Source organism: Oncorhynchus masou, chromosome 4 (genome assembly GCF_036934945.1).
Source record: "Oncorhynchus masou masou isolate Uvic2021 chromosome 4, UVic_Omas_1.1, whole genome shotgun sequence".
Taxonomy (NCBI): domain Eukaryota; kingdom Metazoa; phylum Chordata; class Actinopteri; order Salmoniformes; family Salmonidae; genus Oncorhynchus; species Oncorhynchus masou.
Window position 1 is genome coordinate 6,939,993 of NC_088215.1, and position 23,512 is coordinate 6,963,504.

General features: G+C 43.5%; 1 protein-coding gene across 1 annotated transcript in view; it reads right to left on the bottom strand.

Annotated features, from left to right (window-relative positions):
- Window positions 1-5,971: 5,971 nt before the first annotated feature.
- Window positions 5,972-23,512, bottom strand: part of LOC135522459 (cytoplasmic phosphatidylinositol transfer protein 1-like) — a 77,528-nt gene continuing 59,987 nt past the window's right edge. Inside the window, exons 6-9 of the mRNA XM_064948739.1 lie at window positions 19,373-19,471; window positions 13,276-13,431; window positions 13,114-13,177; window positions 5,972-11,178 (exon numbers count right to left, since the gene is read on the bottom strand). Coding sequence (XP_064804811.1) covers window positions 10,595-11,178; window positions 13,114-13,177; window positions 13,276-13,431; window positions 19,373-19,471 — 903 coding nt within the window. The 3' untranslated portion in view covers window positions 5,972-10,594. The remainder of the gene's footprint in view (window positions 11,179-13,113; window positions 13,178-13,275; window positions 13,432-19,372; window positions 19,472-23,512) is intronic.

Sequence of the window (23,512 nt, forward strand, 5' to 3'; positions counted from 1 at the left end):
CAGCCGAGCGGAAATGGAGGAAAACTCGCCTCCCTGCGGACCTGGCATCCTTTCACTCCCTCCTCTCTACATTTTCCTCCTCTGTCTCTGCTGCTAAAGCCACTTTCTTCCACTCTAAATTCCAAGCATCTGCCTCTAACCCTAGGAAGCTCTTTGCCACCTTCTCCTCCCTTCTGAATCCTCCTCCCCCCCCTCCCTCTCTGCAGATGACTTCGTCAACCATTTTGAAAAGAAGGTCGACGACATCCGATCCTCGTTTGCTAAGTCAAACGACACCGCTGGTTCTGCTCACACTGCCCTACCCTGTGCTCTGACCTCTTTCTCCCCTCTCTCTCCAGATGAAATCTCGCTTCTTGTGACGGCCGGCCGCCCAACGACCTGCCCGCTTGACCCTATCCCCTCCTCTCTTCTCCAGACCATTTCCGGAGACCTTCTCCCTTACCTCACCTCGCTCATCAACTCATCCCTGACCGCTGGCTACGTCCCTTCCGTCTTCAAGAGAGCGAGAGTTGCACCCCTTCTGAAAAAACCTACACTCGATCCCTCCGATGTCAACAACTACAGACCAGTATCCCTTCTTTCTTTTCTCTCCAAAACTCTTGAACGTGTCGTCCTTGGCCAGCTCTCCCGCTATCTCTCTCAGAATGACCTTCTTGATCCAAATCAGTCAGGTTTCAAGACTAGTCATTCAACTGAGACTGCTCTTCTCTGTATCACGGAGGCGCTCCGCACTGCTAAAGCTAACTCTCTCTCCTCTGCTCTCATCCTTCTAGACCTATCGGCTGCCTTCGATACTGTGAACCATCAGATCCTCCTCTCCACCCTCTCCGAGTTGGGCATCTCCGGCGCGGCCCACGCTTGGATTGCGTCCTACCTGACAGGTCGCTCCTACCAGGTGGCGTGGCGAGAATCTGTCTCCCTCGCCACGCGCTCTCACCACTGGTGTCCCCCAGGGCTCTGTTCTAGGCCCTCTCCTATTCTCGCTATACACCAAGTCACTTGGCTCTGTCATAACCTCACATGGTCTCTCCTATCATTGCTATGCAGACGACACACAATTAATCTTCTCCTTTCCCCCTTCTGATGACCAGGTGACGAATCGCATCTCTGCATGTCTGGCAGACATATCAGTGTGGATGACGGATCACCACCTCAAGCTGAACCTCGGCAAGACGGAGCTGCTCTTCCTCCCGGGGAAGGACTGCCCGTTCCATGATCTCGCCATCACGGTTGACAACTCCATTGTTTCCTCCTCCCAGAGCGCTAAGAACCTTGGCGTGATCCTGGACAACACCCTGTCGTTCTCAACTAACATCAAGGCGGTGGCCCGTTCTTGTAGGTTCATGCTCTACAACATCCGCAGAGTACGCCCCTGCCTCACACAGGAAGCGGCGCAGGTCCTAATCCAGGCACTTGTCATCTCCCGTCTGGATTACTGCAACTCGCTGTTGGCTGGGCTCCCTGCCTGTGCCATTAAACCCCTACAACTCATCCAGAACGCCGCAGCCCGTCTGGTGTTCAACCTTCCCAAGTTCTCTCCGTCACCCCGCTCCTCCGCTCTCTCCACTGGCTTCCAGTTGAAGCTCGCATCCGCTACAAGACCATGGTGCTTGCCTACGGAGCTGTGAGGGGAACGGCACCGCAGTACCTCCAGGCTCTGATCAGGCCCTACACCCAAACAAGGGCACTGCGTTCATCCACCTCTGGCCTGCTCGCCTCCCTACCACTGAGGAAGTACAGTTCCCGCTCAGCCCAGTCAAAACTGTTTGCTGCTCTGGCCCCCAATGGTGGAACAAACTCCCTCACGACGCCAGGACAGCGGAGTCAATCACCACCTTCCGGAGACACCTGAAACCCCACCTCTTCAAGGAATACCTAGGATAGGATAAAGCAATCCTTCTCACCCCCCTAAATGATTTAGATGCACTATTGTAAAGTGGCTGTTCCACTGATGTCAGAAGGTGAATTCACCAATTTGTAAGTCGCTCTGGATAAGAGCGTCTGCTAAATGACTTAAATGTAATGTAAATGTAACAAAGCCTACCATCAGCAAGGGCATTGAAGATGAAACGTGGCTGGGTCTTTCAGCATGACAATGATCCCAAACACACCGCCCGGGCAACGAAGGAGTGGCTTCGTAAGAAGCATTTCAAGGTCCTGGAGTGGCCTAGCCAGTCTCCAGATCTCAACCCCATAGAAAATCTTTGGAGGGAGTTGAAAGTCCGTGTTGCCCAGCAACAGCCCCCAAAACATCACTGCTCTAGAGGAGATCTGCATGGAGGAATGGGACAAAATACCAGCAAGTGTGTGAAAACCTTGAAGACTTACAGAAAACGTTTGACCTCTGTCATTGCCAACAAAGGGTATATAAAGTATTGAGAAACTTTTGTTATTGACCAAATACTTATTTTCCACCATAATTTGCAAATAATTTCATTAAAAATCCTACAATGTGGTTTTCTGGAGAAAAAAAAATTCTTATTTTGTCTGTCATAGTTGAAGTGTACTTATGATGAAAATTACAGGCCTCTCATCTTTTTAAGTCGGAGAACTTGCACAATTGGTGGTTGACTTAGTTTTTTTGCCCCACTGTATATATACAGTGCCTTGCGAAAGTATTCGGCCCCCTTGAACTTTGCGGCCTTTTGCCACATTTCAGGCTTCAAACAAAGATATAAAACTGTATTTTTTTGTGAAGAATCAACAACAAGTGGGACACAATCATGAAGTGGAACGACATTTATTGGATATTTCAAACTTTTTTAACAAATCAAAAACTGAAAAATTGGGCGTGCAAAATTATTCAGCCCCTTTACTTTCAGTGCAGCAAACTCTCTCCAGAAGTTCAGTGAGGATCTCTGAATGATCCAATGTTGACCTAAATGACTAATGATGATAAATACAATCCACCTGTGTGTAATCAAGTCTCCGTATAAATGCACCTGCACTGTGATAGTCTCAGGGGTCCGTTAAAAGTGCAGAGAGCATCATGAAGAACAAGGAACACACCAGGCAGGTCCGAGATACTCTTGTGAAGAAGTTTAAAGCCGGATTTGGATACAAAAAGATTTCCCAAGCTTTAAACATTCCAAGGAGCACTGTGCAAGCGATAATATTGAAATGGAAGGAGTATCAGACTACTGCAAATCTACCAAGACCTGGCCGTCCCTCTAAACTTTCAGCTCATACAAGGAGAAGACTGATCAGAGATGCAGCCAAGAGGCCCATGATCACTCTGGATGAACTGCAGAGATCTACAGCTGAGGTGGGAGACTCTGTCCATAGGACAACAATCAGTCGTATATTGCACAAATCTGGCCTTTATGGAAGAGTGGCAAGAAGAAAGCCATTTCTTAAAGATATCCATAAAGTGTCGTTTAAAGTTTGCCACAAGCCACCTGGGAGACACACCAAACATGTGGAAGAAGGTGCTCTGGTCAGATGAAACCAAAATTGAACTTTTTGGCAACAATGCAAAACGTTATGTTTGGCGTAAAAGCAACACAGCTCTGTCAAAAATGGTGGTGGCAGCATCATGGTTTGGGCCTGTTTTTATTCAGCAGGGACAGGGAAGATGGGAAGATGGATGGAGCCAAATACAGGACCATTCTGGAGGAAAACCTGATGGAGTCTGCAAAAGACCTGAGACTGGGACGGAGATTTGTCTTCCAACAAGACAATGATCCAAAACATAAAGCAAAATCTACAATGGAATGGTTCAAAAATAAACATATCCAGGTTTTAGAATGGCCAAGTCAAAGTCCAGACCTGAATCCAATCGAGAATCTGTGGAAAGAACTGAAAACTGCTGTTCACAAATGCTCTCCATCCAACCTCACTGAGCTCGAGCTGTTTTGCAAGGAGGAATGGGAAAAAATTTCAGTCTCTCGATGTGCAAAACTGAGAGAGACATACCCCAAGCGACTTACAGCTGTAATCGCAGCAAAAGGTGGCTCTACAAAGTATTAACTTAAGGGGGTTGAATAATTTTGCACGCCCAATTTTTCAGTTTTTGATTTGTTAAAAAAGTTTGAAATATCCAATAAATGTCGTTCCACTTCATGATTGTGTCCCACTTGTTGTTGATTCTTCACAAAAAAATACAGTTTTATATCTTTATGTTTGAAGCCTGAAATGTGGCAAAAGGTCGCAAAGTTCAAGGGGGGCGAATACTTTCGCAAGGCACTGTACATAGGGTATATTGACACCCCTTCAAATTAACGGATTCGTCTATTTCAGTCACATGTATAAAGTGGGCACACAGCCATGCAATCATAGACAAACATTAGCAGAAGAATGGCGGTACTTAAGAGATCACTGACTTTCAATGTGGCAACATCATAGGATGCCACCTTTCCAACAAGTCAGTTCATAACATTTCTGCTACGCTAGAGCTGCCCCGGTCAACTGAAAATGCTATTATTGTGAAGTAGAAATGCCTAGGTGCAACAAGGGTTCAGCCGCGAAGTGGTAGGCCACACAAGCTCATTGAATGGGACAGCAGAGTGCTGAAGCACTTTAGCGCATAAAAATTGTCTGTCCTTGGTTGCAACACTCACGACTGAGTACCGGAGCGCCAAGTCTTGGTCCCAGAGGCTTCGAAACAGCTTCTACACCCAAGCCGTAAGACTCATGAACACCTAATCAAATGGCTCCCCAGGTTATTTGCATTGCCCCCCCACCCTCCTTTACACCGCTGCTACACTGTTGTTATCTATGCATAGTCACTTTACTAACTCTACCAACATGTACATATTACCTCAACCAGTGCCCCCGCACACTGACTCTGTACCGGTACCCCCCTGTATGTAGTCTCGCTATTGTTATTTTACTGCTGCTCTTTAATTACTTGTTACTTTTATTTATCGTTTTTTTTTTAAACTGCATATTTTGTTAGGGACTCATAAGTAAGCATTTCACTTTAAGGTCTATCTATACCTGTTGTATTCAGCGCATGTGACTAATAAAATTAGATTTGATTTCCAAATTGCCTCTGAAATCAAAGAATTGTTTGTCGGGAACTTCATGAAACGGGTTTCCATGGCAGAGCAACCACACACAAGCCTAAGATTACCATGCGCAATGCCAAGCGTCGGCTGGAGTGGTGTAAAGCTCGCCGCCATTGGATTCTGGAGCAGTGGATACGTTCTCTGGAGTGATGAATCACGCTTCACCATCTGGCAGTCTGACAGACAAATCTGGATTTGGTGGATGCCAGGAGAACGCTACCTGCCCCAATGCATAGTGCCAACTGTAAAGTTTGGTGGATGTGGAATAATGGTCTGGGGCTGTTTTTCATGGTTCGGGCTAGGCCCCTTAGTTCATGTGAAGGGAAATATTAACGCTACAGCCACAAGGACCTTCTAGACGATTCTGTGCTTCCAACTTTGTGGCAACAGCTTGGGGAAGGACCTTTCCTGTTTCAGCATGACAATGCCCCTGTGCATAAAGCGAGGTTCATACATAAATGGTTTGTCGAGATTGTTGTGGAAGAACTTGACTGGCCTGCACAGAGCCCTGAACTCAACCCTATATTACACATTTGGGCTCAATTGGAACGCCGATTGCGAGCGAGGCCGAGTCGCCCAACATCAGTGACCTGACTAATGCTCTTGTGGCTGAATGGAAGCAAGTCCCCGCAGCGATGTTCCAACATGTTCCAACATCTATTGGAAAGCCTTCCCAGAAGAGTGGAGGCTGTTATAGCAGCAAAGGGGGAGGGGGACCAACTCCATATTAATGCCCATGATTTTGGAACAAGCAGGTGTCCACATACACTACATGACTAAAAGTACATTTGTATATTTATATATATATATCAAAATGTTAATTCCCCTTGCTCTTTGTCTTTCACTCTCTCACACACAAACCCCTATGCAATCACCCGCCAACCCCTGCGAGCACGCGCACATACACACACACAAACTTTCAAAAAAGGCACCACATCATCTGACAACCGACAATGGCAAAGTGTAGTAGCAAGTAAACTTTATTTAACACAAGAATTAAGAAAAAAAAAGAAGTGAAACAATAATTACAACGGAGAACCAAATATACTTCAAGGAGGGCAGTAAAAATATAACATATAAATCAGTGGAAGAACCCAGAGCGACTTCCAGTAGCCGAACAAGGATGGCACTTCAGATAGGGAGAGTAAGCTCTGGTCCAGGGTGTTAGTGTGGATTGCTTACGCTCGTCCTGCTCAGGAGGCTGAGTGTCAGGAAGCAGCAGTGACAACCCGGACCAGAGCTAGGGAGACAGCGCGATATCCTGGCAAGCCGCATCAGGAGGGACACAACGAAAAGCTTGGTCCTTTTCTTAGAATGAACAGATGCCATTTGAAATACAGCAAACCACAAAATCAAAACTACAGCAGTTGTGAGAATTATAACAGAAAACCAACCTCCGAGTCAAGATGTATTGTATAAATTCAAAAAGTATAACACAGTCACCCCGATAAAAAGAAAAACATATTGATTGAAATATTGTTTTCATAGATAATGTGTCATGTCAAAGAGCTGTAGGATCACCAAAAGCAACCGGAACGTTTGATGCACACTACAAATGGGGAGGTCGCAAATTCAAAGTAAATCTTTTCACAGTGAGCACAATATGTTGAATAATACGTATTTTCAAAGTACTTTCAACCAAAAAGGACATTTAAAAAAAAGTATTTTGCTCATAGGGTTGTAATGTACATCATGTAGTTACAATGGTCTTTTCTCTTGTGGATTTTTAAACAGCTCGATAAAGAATACTAACAATGGGACATTGCACCGTAAAATGTTACAGATACAAACCAAACTTTTGCACTCTCAAAACGAATGCAAAATGACAAGTATGATATCAAGAGTTGGTTATTTTTCCCAAGTGAAGGACTAGGTTTTATAATTAGTTAACTCTTTCATTTTCTGTTCCATGCTCCACATACGTTTCGTGCTCAACATAAACTCACCCAAAAAGTCTCCGTGAACTTATGTGGAGCACGCAACTGAAAATGAAAGAGTTCACTATTTACAAAACCTAGTCCTTCACTCTGAAAAATAATATACTTGTCATTTTGCATTTGTTTTGATATAGGCATTAGCTTACTGGCACTCAAACATATCCCTGGATCTATTTTCTTATTCCTGATAGTCAATATCATTTAACACATGTATCCCACAGGAAATGTAACGGCAAAGACAAGTACAGTTTAGAATGATAGTGAGCGTCTTGTGTAAAGAGGAGACATTTTGGACTTAGACACTGTAGAGTGGTCTATATCTGACAAACAAGTGGGCTTGTATAACTTTGGTCCAACAAAACCCTAAAAACAGAGATATAACAGTCAGTACATTTGTTAACAGCTAATTTCGTTCTCTCATCACAAAATGCAAATGCCCACATATGTAATGTAATGTCTTTAGGACAAAACAATGGTCAACAGGTACGACAAACGTCAGCTATTTCTCTCAATATCTTGTACATTTTGATGAAAATAACTAACATGAAGCTGTATTTCAAATCAATGTTTTGACATTGCAATAAATTGAAAATTAGGCTTAAAAAGGGCAAATCCACCATTTTCAAACTCATATTCATGATCTCCGGCACCATACCGGTGTCTTGATATGAGAAAACGGCATGTTTCTGTGATCTGTGGTTGCAAAGACAGGAAGAAGTGTCCTAAAGAAATGCTTCTCGGTGACATCACAGGGTAGGATTAAAAGTAAAGAAAAACTGAGATTTTCAAAACCTACAATGAGTTTCTAGCCAGAGGGAGGCAATTTTCTTGCTCCACGTCACCGCGAATGTCAGAGTGTTTGAAAATCATAGTTTTCAAAATGGTTGACGTCATCGGGTAGAACTTTAACTTCATATATTTTTTCTACGGAACGTAGAAATGCACCAATCATTTTGTGCTGGAGATAACAAACATGAGGTTGAAAAGTGGTGGAATTGCCCTTTAACATTACAATTAAATGGGACGTTTTTTCCCTTTATTTTAAACGTTTTGGATGTTGTATACAGACGAGACAATATAGACTTTTGCATGCAGAGGCACTGAGAAGAGAGTTGTATTCTCAGAACATGCTCCGTTTCAGTCTCCGCTAAAACTCTGCTTTACTATACAACGGTTAAACTACAGAGCCTAGGACAACGCCACATGTGCTTTCTCCACCATTTCGCATCAACAATATATCCTGCCATTTATATACACAAATACTTTACATATGTATACATGTTTGTGAACGTTTCATGCGGCATATGGAGACCCCTTGATGCATCTATGTGATTGTATAAAATAGTAGCTAGGGCATTACACAAAGACAAACCTTCTGTCCTCAATGTTTCTTCCTCCGCCCAAAAGTTCCTGATGAGGCTAGAGCAGGGGAAAACAAGATGGCCACCGCTAACATGGTTGCTTCAAAATAACTTTGAGCCCACCAAAACGGGTACAGTACCAACATTGGCAAGCAACATTATCGGCATTTCTAAAAACACAATGCAAAGATAATCAAGCACATACAATAAGGCCAGGTTGAAGCAAGTGCCCTGAGCAAGCATGGAATTTCCACTGTGCTCAATGTTCACTTATAGTTGAAGTCGGAAGTTTACATACACTTAGGTTGGAGTCATTTAAACTCATTTTGCAACCACTCCACAAATTTCTTGTGAACAAACTATAGTATGGCAAGTTGGTTAGGACATCCACTTTGTGCATGACAAGTAATTTTTCCTACAATTGATTACAGACAGATTATTTTACTTAATTCAGTATCACAATTCAGTGGGTCAGAAGTTTACATACACTAAGTTGACTGCGCCTTTAAACAGCTTAGAAAACTCCAGAAAATGACGTCATGGCTTTAGAAGCTTCTGATATGCTAATTGACATCATTTGAGTCAATTGGAGGTGTACCTGTGGATGTATTTCAAGGCCTACCATTAAACTCAGCGCCTCTTTGCTTGACATCATGGGAAAATCAAAAGAAATTAGCCAAGACTTCAGAAAAAAAATTGTAGACCTCCACAAGTCTGGTTCATCCTTGGGAGCAATTTCCAACCGCCTGAAGGTACCACGTTCATCTGTACAAGTATAAACACCATGGGACCACGCAGCCATCATAACGCTCAGGAAGGAGACGCGTTCTGTTTCCTAGAGATGAACGTACTTTGGTGTGAATAGTGCAAATCAATCCCAGAAGAACAGCAAAGGACCATGTGAAGATGCTGGAGGAAGCAGGTATAAATGTATCTATATGCACAGTAAAACAAGTCCAATATCAACATAACCTGAAAGGCCGCTGCAGGAGGGACTGGTGCACTTCACAAAACAGATGGCATCATGAGGGAGGAAAATTATGTGGATATATTGAAGCAACATCTCAAGACATCAGTCAGGAAGTTAAAGCTTGGTCAAAAATGGGTCTTCTAAAATGGACAATGACCCCAAGCATACTTCCAAAGTTGTGGCAAAATGGCTTAAGGACAACACAGTCAAGGTATCACAAAGCCCTGACCTCAATCCCATAGAAAATGTGTGGGCAGAACTGAAAAAGAGCGTGCGAGCAAGGAGGCCTAGAAACCCGACTCAGTTATACCAGCTTTGTCAGGAGGAATGGGACAAAATTCACCCAACTTATTGTGGGAAGGTTGTGGAAGGCTACCTGAAACATTTGACCCAAGTTAAACAATTTAAAGGTAATACTAACAGGGATTTTTTACTAGGATTCAAATGTCAGGAATTGTGTAAAACTGAGTTCAAATGTATTTGGCTAAGGTGTATGTAAACTTCCGACTTCAACTGTACTTTTACAGCATTTTTCCTAGTCATATCGGTTCTGTTGCTATACCAATTTGATTAAACTGAATGCATCAGTCTCCAATGTCAAACTTTATGCCCAATATGTATTTTATCATGGCTTATCTAATGTTGTGTAAACGTTCCAAAGGCTAGTTAAGTAGACAGGTGAGTATAGATGCAGGTATAAAAACTGTGTTTTAAAGCAGGGAGAGAATGGTTACGTTCCCTGCCCTTCCTAAAGAAGCAGAGCTCTGGAGACCTGAGATGGGATCTCTTTCTGTGGTTGTACTGACCTTCCACCTGTTTCAATTGGAGTGTGGAGTGGAGAGACATGAACACACACAGATCTGGGTTCAGTTTTGAATGGTCTCTCCTCCGTCCAGGTTAAAGGTGGTATCTTTTTAGTGAATCATTGTAGTAATAAAACTAACTATACTACAGTACTTCTACTTCCATTTTGTTAATTTAAAAGTTGATTTTATTTCAAGGTCAAAATTATAATTTGATATTTGAGAATTCTATGAAAAGATGTTCATTCACTCAAGTGAACAAAACAATATTAATATCATTGTCTCTCTATTTTCATGTTGTTATGGCAGCTACATTTACATTACATAAGGTTTATCAGCTGACCGGATTAAAAATTAAAAATAAATCCATCTGGCATTTTGTCAGTAACATATTTTATGACGAACGCAGGGATCGCTAATTGAGGACAGCACACAAAACCCCTTGTGGATATGTTCTCTTGATGGACAACTTGGGTGGTTGTTACAGTAGATCAGATAGCTGATTGGCTAGATCTCAGGAAGCCATCCATTTAAAGGCTGACAAAACAGACTTCTGTTGAGGATATTGGAGATTGGAAACTGGTGGTAAGACCTTTGACCTCTGGAGATGTGTAAGAAGCACTGACCTCTGCAATATGGTTTGTTGGGCCTGGAGGACTGGGCACTGGGGTGTAGAGGCTAGTCTTGCTGGGCTCCTAAGACAATGAGGTGGCAGGGCATATGGGGGAAAAGAACATCCCGTCCCTCCTATTCCCCCTAACTCAGCCTGGTCAGAGTCAGAGGAGGGCCAGGGGGAGTGATTTGGAAGCGGCACCGGCATAGAGCTTTGGGGGACTCCACTCTGGTTCTGGGCAGCGGTGTCGGGCAGGGTGAGGGTCTCAGGGGCGGACTTCTTGCGGGCTCTGTCCTTGGGGACGGAGAGGAACTCGGGCGCGTCAGTGCAGAGGGGGGTGGTGGGGGCGCTGGCGGGGCCGGAGAGGGTGCAGGAGGACAGGGGCATCTCGCTGATGGAGATCGACGGGGGGAAAATCCCGATCTTCTCATTGGTGGCTTCCTGGATGGTGCGCTCATACTCTCTCACCTCATCCATCGTCATGTCTGCACGGAGAGAGAGAATGAGGGGGGAGACAGCACTCCAAAGCATTCTAACGCTCCTTTCTAATCTTAGTCTGCCGTCACACTACGTTATATCATAATCAACAGTCACTTTATATTTTTCTCAAGTTGTGAATATTTTTTACTTCATGTTTTCCCGATATAGAAACAACTATAGAGCTCACAAGAACCACTTATTTCAGTTTTGCATAGAAACAGAGTGATTGGTTACCTCCTGAGTCACGTCGACATGAACAACAGAACACATCAATATAAAACAGAACAAGAGGAAATGAAACGACACATACGCTGGCTTTGTCATGAATCTCTATGTCATCCAGTGATGGGGAGTTTGTGGAATGCTCTTGCTGCTCATGGCAAACTTTAATGTTGGTTTGTTCATGCATACTTTTCTCGTATTCCCGCACGTCATCCAAGTTCATATCTGCAAAGAGGGGAGGAGGGAGGTGGAGATGTTGGCGTCTTCCCGTTAGGACACTCAAGACGAAGGTAGAGGAGGGGTTAAGTGAGGAGGGGCACGCCGTGGGCGAGTAGAGAGCGCTGGGTGGTGGATTAGTGCTTTTGGGAGGGGCCGAAAGGTCGAAGTTCAAGCACAATCAATAGGAGATGGAGAGGGCAGAGCTAGCTTCCCACGACCAAAAAGAGTTGGTGTCGAGAGGAGAAAGCTAGTCAGGCCAAAGCTGGGTTATGAAGATGAAGAAAGGGAGGGATAGAGGGAGAAGGGAAAGGAGAGGGAGAGCCAATGATCCAGAACCCTCAGAGTCAGACGTGAAGGGTTGGGAACATCACCGGAAAAAAATTACATTCCCAAAGAATAGTCCTAGGCAAGGTCATCCCAAATACATCAGGAGGATTTGGGTGAGGGGGAATCATCCAAAATAGTGCATAGGAGGGAAAGTTATCCCCCCCCCAGGAGTAGAGGAGAAGGGAGAGAGTGAGTAGCGGTGTCCCATTACAGCAGTAATGGCTTGTTTTGGTCTTACCCTGCAGCCATGGAAAAAGCTGAGTGCAAATCAGAGTCCTGCTAGTATCACTGCTACTGCTCTCATTGCCATGCAGTCACGACCCACATACACACAACTGTCATGATTCAACGAGTGCAATATCTTCTGTGTGATATCGCCCGATACGTTCAGCAATTGCTATTCTCTTGAGGAAATTGTAGCAAATTCAGCCATTTGTGTTCACTATAGACATCGTACAAGCCTAGATGCCAACAAGAATGAAAAATATTTCTGACGCAAGAAGAAACAGACCAGTGTACAAGGAGGGACACTGTTTGATTGAACGCCAATACAGAATTGGTTTTTACAGACAAACATGGAAGGAACTGCAGCCCAGGTGTTGTCTGTGTATGACTGAAGTAGTGAGCTAGTGAACACAGATCAATCCTGGACATGACAGTACTTCTCGGGGCAATTTTCCCAGACACAGATTATGCCAATTGAGCTTCCTTCTTAGTCCATGACTGGGCTTTGAATCTGCCCTCTAGGGTATGTGTTCTAAGTTGGGTTATTGATATCAGAGAGGTCAGCCAGCGCATATGATGGAGCAGGGTTAGATGCAGTGATGGGGAGTTGGATGTTGTTTAGGATTTCACATGCCTTATTTAGTTCTATAACACACAATGATACAGACAGTAGATTCGAGACGGCATCAACAGTAACCACGTAGCTCCCAAACGGAGTCAAATCTTATTGATGACATTCTAAGGAAAGAGTGACTTCATAGGTCCCAGTGTTTAACTTGGGCCATGTTCATTTGGTACAGAAGAAAAACTGGAAGGGACTGCCTAGTCTTGTCCAAAAAGTAGCACTCATTCCTTTTAACTTTCAACACATAAAAAAATTGCCCTACTGAACACTACCCAGTGACTAGTTCGTGAGAGGACCAATTGAGCAGTGCTTGTCGACCTACCGATCCACTCATCCACCCAGGCAAAAGCCTGCCTGTGGCCTAGGAGCAGCACATCACGCACCACCTGTAGGGAGAGACAATAGAGGGGGTCAGAGAACACTGATCTCAGAGCAGTTCTACAAAAATTAAGTGGCTGCTATTTGTGTGTGAGTGACCTCCGACCTTGTGTACAAACTGCTCCACGCGCGTCTGCAGGCCCCACACCTCAAACTTGACAGTGACCAGCTTGTAGGAGCACATGATGGGCTCCTGGGTGTCCCTCCAGCCCTCCTGCAGCATGCCCCTCGACGTCTTCTCTGACTTGAAGTACCGCAGGTCCTGTTGGTGTGGACACACACACACATGAATGTACACACACACATGAATGTACACACACACATACACGCACACACTCACAAACGTAGATCTCAGTAATTAATCCAAACCTCTGCGCCCTGAGAGAAATGCATTATGGGAAAGCTACAAATAGAAAGCTAACGTTAAATAGGAATCCTTCCCTCCAGAAATCTTTCCCTAAATCTCAGCGGCTGAGGCAATGTATCAATCAACCACCGCTTACTGCATTTACTATATTCAACAGTCTAACTATACTTACACAGATCCTATATGCTAACATGCTAATTTCTAACACTGAAAATTAGATATGGAAGAGGTGTATGGGGAGAGAATTAGAAGGTGACACTAGAGTTAACTTAGCATGATCTGGTCAGAGCTGTATTGCGGAGTCTATCGTGGATTTACCTGCAATACAAACTCAATTTGGGAATATAACTAAATTTAAACTTATTTGAATCAAATTCCAACCCAATAAAATAGTTTATGATATTTGGATGACTCGGGCAAAACCAATTATGATTTTTCAATACTAATAACAATTATTGGAGGACCAAAAAAAGCGATTAAATATAAAAACGATTAAATATATATTTGTAATAATGACAATTACAACAATACTGAATGAACACTTATTTGAACTTAATATAATACATAAATAAAATCTAGTCCAAAATAAAAAATGAAACATGCTCAATTTGGTTTAAATAATGCAAAAACAGTGTTGGAGAAGAAAGTAAAAGTGCAATATGTGCCATGTAAGAAAGCTAACGTTTCAGTTCCTTGCTCAGAACATGAGGACATATGAAAGCTGGTGGTTCCTTTTAACATGAGTCTTCAATATTCCCAGATAAGAAGTTTTAGCTTGCAGTTATTATAGGAATTATGACGCATCGACTATTTCTCTCTATACCTTTGACTATTGGATGTTCTAATAGGCACTTTAGTATTGCCAGCCTAATCTCAGGAGTTGATAGGCTTGAAGTCACAAACAGCGCTGTGATTCAAGCATTGCTAAGAGCTGCTGGCAAATGCAGTAAAGTTTGAATGAATGTTTACGAGCCTGCTGCAGCCTACCACCGCTCTATCAAATAATAGACTTAATTATACTAAACACAGAAATATGATCCTTTGGTCATTAATATGGTCAAATCCGGAAACTATCATTTAGAAAACAAAACGTTTATTCTTTCAGTGAAATACGGAACCGTTCCGTATTTTATTGAACGGGTGGTAACTCTAAGTCTAAATATTGCACAACCTTCAATGTCATAATTATTTAAAATTCTGGCTAATTAGTTCGCTATGAGCCAGGCGGCCCAAACCGTTGCATATACCCTGACTCCACGTGCAATGAACACAAGAGAAGTGACACAATTTCCCTAGTTAATATTGTCTGCTGAGATGAATTTCTTTCAACTAAATATGCAGGTTGAAAAAAATAATCTGTGTATTGATTTTAATAAAGGCATTGATGTTTATGGTTAGGTACAGTTGAAGTCGGAAGTTTACATACACTTAGGTTGGAGTCATTAAAACTGTTTTTTTCAACCACTCCACACATTTCATGTTAACAAACTAGTTATGGCTAGGCGGTTAGGACATCTACTTTGTGCATGACACAAGTAATTTTTCCAACAATTGTTAACAGACAGATTATTTCACTGTATCAGAATTCCAGTTGGTCAGAAGTTTACATACACTAAGTTGACTGTGGCTTTAATTAAACAGCTTGGAAAATTCCAGAAAATTATGTCATGGCTTTAGAAGCTTCTGCTAATTTTTTTATTTTATTTATTTATCCATTATTTTACCATGTACGTTGACTGAGAACACGTTCTCATTTGCAGCAACGACCTGGGGAATAGTTACAGGGGAGAGGAGGGGGATGAATGAGCCAATTGAAAACTGGGGATGGTTTGAGGGCCAGATTGGGAATTTAGCCAGGACACCGGGGTTAACACCCCTACTCTTACGATAAGTGCCATGGGATCTTTAATGAGCTCAGAGAGTCAGGCCACCCGTTTAGCGTCCCATCCAAAAGACGGCACCCTACACAGGGCAGTGTCCTGGGGCATTGGGATATTTTTTTAGACCAGAGGAAAGAGTGCCTCCTACTGGCCCCCCAACACCACTTCCAGCAGCATCTGGTCTTCCATCCCGGAACTGACCAGGACCAACCCTGCTTAGCTTCAGAAGCAAGCCAGGAGTGGTATGCAGGGTGGTATGCTGCTGGCCATAATTGACATCATTTGAGTCAATTGGAGGTGTACTTGTGGATGTATTTCAAGGCCTACCTTCAAACTCAGTGCCTCATTGCTTGACATCATGGGAAAATCAAAAGAAATTAGCCAAGTCTAGTTCATCCTTGGGAGCATTTTCCAAACGCCTGAAGGTACCACGTTCATCTGTACAAACAATAGTATGCAAGTATAAACACCATGGGACCATGCAGCCGTCATACCGCTCAGAAAGAAGACGCGTTCTGTCTCCTAGAGAGATGAAAGTACTTTGGTGCGAAAAGTGCAAATCAATCCCAGAACAGCAGCAAAGGACCTTGTGAAGATGTTGGAGGAAACAGGTACAAAAGTATCTATATCCACAGTAAAACGAGTCCTATATCGACAAAACCTGAAAGGCCGCTCAGCAAAGAAGAAGCCACTGCTCTAAAAAAGCCACTGCTGTCATAAAAATGGCATCGGACCGAGGCTCTGCATCTGTCCTCGTGCTCCTAGACCTTAGTGCTGCTTTTGATACCATCGATCACCACATTCTTTTGGAGAGATTGGAAACCCAAATTGGTCTACACAGACAAGTTCTGGCCTGGTTTAGATCTTATCTGTCGGAAAGATATCAGTTTGTCTCTGTGAATGGTTTGTCCTCTGACAAATCAACTGTACATTTCGGTGTTCCTCAAGGTTCTGTTTTAGGACCACTGTTGTTTTCACTATATATTTTACCTCTTGGGGATGTTATTCGAAAACATAATGTTAACTTTCACTGCTATGTGGATGACCCACAGCTGTACATTTCAATGAAACATGGTGAAGCCCCAAAATTGCCCTCGCTAGAAGCATGTGTTTCAGACATAAGGAAGTGGATGGCTGCAAACTTTCTACTTTTAAACTCGGACAAAACAGAGATGCTTGTTCTAGGTCCCAAGAAACAAAGAGATCTTCTGTTGAATCTGACAATTAATCTTAATGGTTGTACAGTCGTCTTAAATAAAACTGTGAAGGACCTCGGCGTTACTCTGGACCCTGATGTCTCGTTTGAAGAACATATCAAGACCATTTCAAGGACAGCTTTTTTCCATCTACGTAACATTGCAAAAATCAGAAACTTTCTGTCCAAAAATGCAGAAAAATTAATCCATGCTTTTGTCACTTCTAGGTTAGACTACTGCAATGCTCTACTATCCGGCTACCCGGATAAAGCACTAAATAAACTTCAGTTAGTGCTAAATACGGCTGCTAGAATCCTGACTAGAACCAAAAAATTTGATCATATTACTCCAGTGCTAGCCTCCCTACACTGGCTTCCTGTCAAAGCAAGGGCTGATTTCAAGGTTTTACTGCTAACCTACAAAGCATTACATGGGCTTGCTCCTACCTATCTCTCTGATTTGGTCCTGCCGTACATACCTACACGTACGCTACGGTCACAAGACGCAGGCCTCCTAATTGTCCCTAGAATTTCTAAGCAAATAGCTGGAGGCAGGGCTTTCTCCTATAGAGCTCAATTTTTATGGAACGGTCTGCCTACCCATGTCAGAGACGCAAACTCGGTCTCAACCTTTAAGTCTTTACTGAAGACTCATCTCTCATCGCTGTGCTTTGGCAAAGTGGGTGGGGTTATATCCTTCCTGTTTGGCCCTGTCCGGGGGTGTCCTCGGATGGGGCCACAGTGTCTCCTGACCCCTCCTGTCTCAGCCTCCAGTATTTATGCTGCAGTAGTTTGTGTCGGGGGCTGGGGTCAGTTTGTTATATCTGGAGTACTTCTCCTGTCCAATTCGGTGTCCTGTGTGAATCTAAGTGTGCGTTCTCTAATTCTCTCCTTCCCTCTCTGAGGACCTGAGCCCTAGGACCATGCCCCAGGACTACCTGACATGATGACTCCTTGCTGTCCCCAGTCCACCTGGCCGTGCTGCTGCTCCAGTTTCAACTGTTCTGCCTTATTATTATTATTATTATTATTCGACCATGCTGGTCATTTATGAACATTTGCCTGGTTCCACATAGCCTGGTTCCTCTCTAGGTTTCTTCCTAGGTTTTGGCATTTCTAGGGAGTTTTTCCTAACCACTGTGCTTCTACACCTGCATTGCTTGCTGTTTGGGGTTTTAGGCTGGGTTTCTGTACAGCACTTTGATATATCAGCTGATGTACGAAGGGCTATATAAATAAATTTGATTTGATAAAAAAGCCAGACTACGGTTTGCAACTGCACATGGGGACAAAGATCGTAGTTTTTGGAGAAATATCCTCTGGACTCATGAAACAAAAATAGAAGTGTTTGGCCATAATGACCATCGTTATGTTTGGAGCAAAAAGGAAGCTTCAAGCCGAAGAACACCATCCCAACCGTGAAGCACGGGGGTGGCAGCATCATCTTTTGGGGGTGCTCTGCTGCAGGAGGGACTGGTGCACTTCACAAAACAGATGGCATCATGAGGGAGGAAAATAATGTGGATATCTCAAGACATCAGTCAGGAAGTTCAAGCTTAGTCGCAAATGGGTCTTCCAAATGGACAATGGCCAAAACCAAAATGACCAGAACTGAAAAAGCATACTTCCAAAGTTGTGGCAAAATGGCTTAAGGAAAACAAAGTCAAGGTATTGAGTGGCCATCACAAAGCCCTGACCTCAATCCTATAGAAATATTGTGGGCAGAACTGAAAAAGTGTGTGTGAGCAAGGAGGCCTTGAAACCTGACTCAGTTACACCAGCTCTGTCAGGAGGAATGGACCAAAATTCACCCAACTTATTGTGGGAAGGTTGTGGAAGGCTACCTGAAACGTTTGACCCAAGTTAAACAATTGAAAGGCAATGCTACCAAATACTAATTGAGTGTATGTAAACTTCTGACCCACTGGGAATGTGTTGAAAGATATAAAAGCTGAAATAAATCACTCTACTCTACTATTATTCTGACATTTCACATTCTTAAAAGAAAGTGGTGATCCTAACTGACCTAAGACAGGGATTTGTTACTAGGATTAAACGTCAGGAATTGTGAAACACTGAGTTTAAATGTATTTGGCCGAGGTATACATAAAACGTCCCACTTCAACCGTACATTCGTGCTATGATTGTGCCTTCTTCACGAATGCTCTTTTGTTAGTAGGCTGCGATTCGATGAGAAATGATCAGGCACCTCATCGATTTTACGCAACGCAGGACACGCTAGTTAACCCAGTAATATCATCAACCATGTGTAGTCAACTAGTGATTATGTGAAGATCGATTGTTTTTTTAATAAGTTAAGTTAAACTCTAGTTAGCAACTTACCTTGGCTCCTTGCTACACTCGCATAACACGTGGTCAGCCTGCCACACAGTTTCCTCGTGGAATGCAATGCAATCGGTGTCCAAAAAAGCTGATTACCGATTGTTATGAAAACTTGAAAATCGGCCCAAATTAAAAATCGGCCATGCCGATTAATCGTCAACCTTTAAATAGACTGAAAGACTGAAATGGTGTCCGTCTGTCGTATCATTGTATCTTTGAGTATTACTGAGTGTCGGTAAATGTCCTTGTATCCACTGTCATCTCTGAATCATGTTGCTGGTTCTATTTTCAGACCAATAATAAGACTCCAAGTACCAGTGTTTGACTACCGAGAGACAGGCTGCCTCGGCTGCAATAACCCGTAATATCCCCCCATTACCTCTAACGAAACCACACACACACACACACACAGACTCACCTCAGATTCTTTATAGTATCTCTCAGGGATCTCGTCATAGGCGATATCCACAAAACACACTTCCCTTTCCTGGTCTTTATTTTCACTGTCTGAGAAGATCTGAAAACAGACAAAAATTCCCCAGAGGTACAGTTAGTGATCTATGACTTCAGGCATCAACAACATCCTCTCTTCACAAAACTTCACGGCTCACTGATATTGATTGTGCCTCCCAAATCTTTGTGTTATCATTCGAGGCCCTGTTTGTTATTTGACGGAAGCTAGTCATCGTCCATTCTACTTCAGCCAGAGTGGTCAGAATATTCACAGGGTCAGATATTTGATTTGATTTATCATTGCCCATATTCACTAAGCATCTCATAGTAAGAGTGCTGATCCAGGAACAGTTTAGCCTTTTAGATCATTATGAATAAGATTACATGGACGGGGAGACCTGATCCTAGATCAGCACTACTACTCTGAGATGCTTGATACATACAGGCCCTGATCTTAGGTCTTAGATTACGGACGACTTTACCTTAGCTGCTCCACTAGGCTACTGCAGGGACATGTCATTGTGCAACGCAGCCAGAAGGGAGCGCTCTAAGCTTGGTGTTGATTGACACACACAGATCGACAGACACACACAGATCGACAGACACACACACACAGATCGACAGACACACACACACAGATCGACACACACACAGATCGACAGACACACACAGACAGATCGACAGACACAGACAGACAGACAGACAGACACAGACAGACAGACAGATCGACAGACACACAGACAGATCGACAGACACAGACAGACAGACAGATACAGACAGACAGACAGATAGACACAGACAGACAGATACACACAGACAGATACACACAGACAGACAGATACACACACAGACAGACAGACACCTCATATATAGCCACAGGGCAAACAGACACCAATTAGCCACTCTCTGTTTCCATCTTGGGAGCTAGAGGTGTGTGAGTGAGAGAGAGTGTGTGAGAGAGAGCAAGGCTCAGTTATAGAGAGGAATACTCCAGTACGCAAGGCCTAAGGGGATGAGTGAACGAATGCTCAGACAGGGCAGAGTGCAACATTTCAAAGTGTGTTTCAACGCCTATGTTCCACATCGTGCTTCCAGCTAGCGGCGGATTGTATTGGAAGTTGCCGAGTATGGATAACTAGTGCATGAATGTCAAGGAATAAGAGTTTCACACCAGTGATCACAACCGAAGAGAGTCGGGCTTCACGCTCGTAGCTGTGGGTGGGTATTATAGCTACATATGGCCTTGCTGCCAAATATGATTATGAAGTCCAGTGGGAAGAATGTGGCTGTGATGGTGCCACATTTATAATATATTTCTACCGTATTGAGGAATAGTAACTACATAAAGAAAACTGTCAAATTATGTATGACTTAACATAAATTAAATATCATATTTGGAAGCAATATGATCAGTAGATTTTTTTTGGGTTCAGCTCATGTGCTATATTTGGACTAGTCTCCAATGCCAAAACTTCAAGATGCCCTATGGGTTGGTAATGATGCCCTATGGGTATGCCCTATGGGTCGAGGAGGAACGTTGGGTCGAGGAGGAACGTTGGGTCGAGGGGAGAAGAAAGAGGGAGAAAGGACAAGGGAGGTGGAGGGAAGAAAGAGAGTGTGCAAGAATGAATGAAAACGAGCAAGTAAGAGGGAGAGAAAGAAACTATGCAACTGTCTAATGGTGAAGTCTCAAGGAGAAAGAGAGAGATAATGACAACCATAAACCATTAGGAACAGTATTTAAAGCAGTGGCTCTTCTCCACGCCTAACGGCAGCCCTGCCCTGTCACGGTCTGCTACCTGATATGACAGTCCACACCCTCCATTCATTCAGACAGAATATGCAGTCTGCTCACACAAACACTACTTCATTCACACACACTCATTCACACAGGCGCACTTCATTCACACGTGTATGGATGTACACACAGGCACGCACACAAACACAAACTGAATCCAAACAGACATTCAACCCCTTCTCGGTCAGGAAACGGGACTGTGAGCGTGAAAACACATTTTTTTTACAACCTGACATTATCTTTCCTAACACCGTGAGCACAGAAACACATGGCTGCATAGTATTTCACAACGTACAGCATCTCGGCAGAGGAAGATTCTGAAATTCGGCCCAGATTATACAGTGTCATAAAAGATGCAGAGCTTGTGCTGCTGGTCAGCCCTGAAGCTGCATTGTCCGTGGGAAGTGTCACATGGGAGCTTTTTAGTGGAACTTGTGCGTGCAAACACATACGTCTGTGTGTCTGTACGCGACACCAAATGTGTACTTGATATGTGCGCATGTGTGACATGACTCCAAGTGTGTATGTGTGAAAGTGTGTGTGCACGCACAGGGACACTGGCCAGCAGTTGTTAGAGACGGAAGGTAGGCTGGTTATAGGCTGGGGTCGGATTACAGATGGAGAGACCAGAGTGTCTTCCTTTTACATTCAGTCTGCCTAACATCCTCACCTTTACATTCAGTCGGATACAACATCCTGTCCTTTACATTCAGTCTAGCTAACATCCTCACCTTTACATTCAGTCGGATACAACATCCTGTCCTTTACATTCAGTCTAGCTAACATCCTCACCTTTACATTCAGTCGGATACAACATCCTGTCCTTTACATTCAGTCTAGCTAACATCCTCACCTTTACATTCAGTCGGATACAACATCCTGTCCTTTACATTCAGTCTAGCTAACATCCTCACCTTTACATTCAGTCGGATACAACATCCTGTCCTTTACATTCAGTCGGATACAACATCCTCACCTTTACATTCAGTCTGCCTAACATCCTGTCCTTTACATTCAGTCTAGCTAACATCCTCACCTTTACATTCAGTCGGATACAACATCCTCACCTTTACATTCAGACGGATACAACATCCTGTCCTTTACATTCAGTCTGCCTAACATCCTGTCCTTTACATTCAGTCTGCCTAACATCCTGTCCTTTACATTCAGTCTGCCTAACATCCTGTCCTTTACATTCAGTCTGCCTAACATCCTGTCCTTTACATTCAGTCTGCCTAACATCCTGTCCTTTACATTCAGTCTGCCTAACATCCTGTCCTTTACATTCAGTCTGCCTAACATCCTGTCCTTTACATTCAGTCTGCCTAACATCCTGTCCTTTACATTCAGTCTGCCTAACATCCTGTCCTTTACACTCAGTCTGCCTAACATCCTCACCTTTACATTCAGACGGATACAACATCCTGTCCTTTACACTCAGTCTGCCTAACATCCTCACCTTTACATTCAGACGGATAAAACATCCTGTCCTTTACATTCAGTCTGCCTAACATCCTGTCCTTTACATTCAGTCTGCCTAACATCCTGTCCTTTACATTCAGTCTGCCTAACATCCTGTCCTTTACATTCAGTCTGCCTAACATCCTGTCCTTTACATTCAGTCTGCCTAACATCCTGTCCTTTACATTCAGTCTGCCTAACATCCTGTCCTTTACATTCAGTCTGCCTAACATCCTGTCCTTTACATTCAGTCTGCCTAACATCCTGTCCTTTACATTCAGTCTGCCAAACATCCTGTCCTTTACATTCAGTCTGCCAAACATCCTGTCCTTTACATTCAGTCTGCCAAACATCCTGTCCTTTACATTCAGACGGATACAACATCCTGTCCTTTACATTCAGTCTGCCTAACATCCTGTCCTTTACATTCATCCTGTCCTTTACATTCAGTCTGCCTAACATCCTCACCTTTACATTCAGACGGATACAACATCCTGTCCTTTACATTCAGTCTGCCTAACATCCTGTCCTTTACATTCAGTCTGCCAAACATCCTGTCCTTTACATTCAGTCTGCCTAACATCCTCACCTTTACATTCAGACGGATACAACATCCTCACCTTTACATTCAGACGGATACAACATCCTGTCCTTTACATTCAGTCTGCCTAACATCCGGTCCTTTACATTCAGTCTGCCTAACATCCTGTCCTTTACATTCAGTCTGCCTAACATCCTCACCTTTACATTCAGTCTGCCTAACATCCTCACCTTTACATTCAGTCTGCCTAACATCCTGTCCTTTACATTCAGTCTGCCTAACATCCTCTCCTTTTACATTCAGTC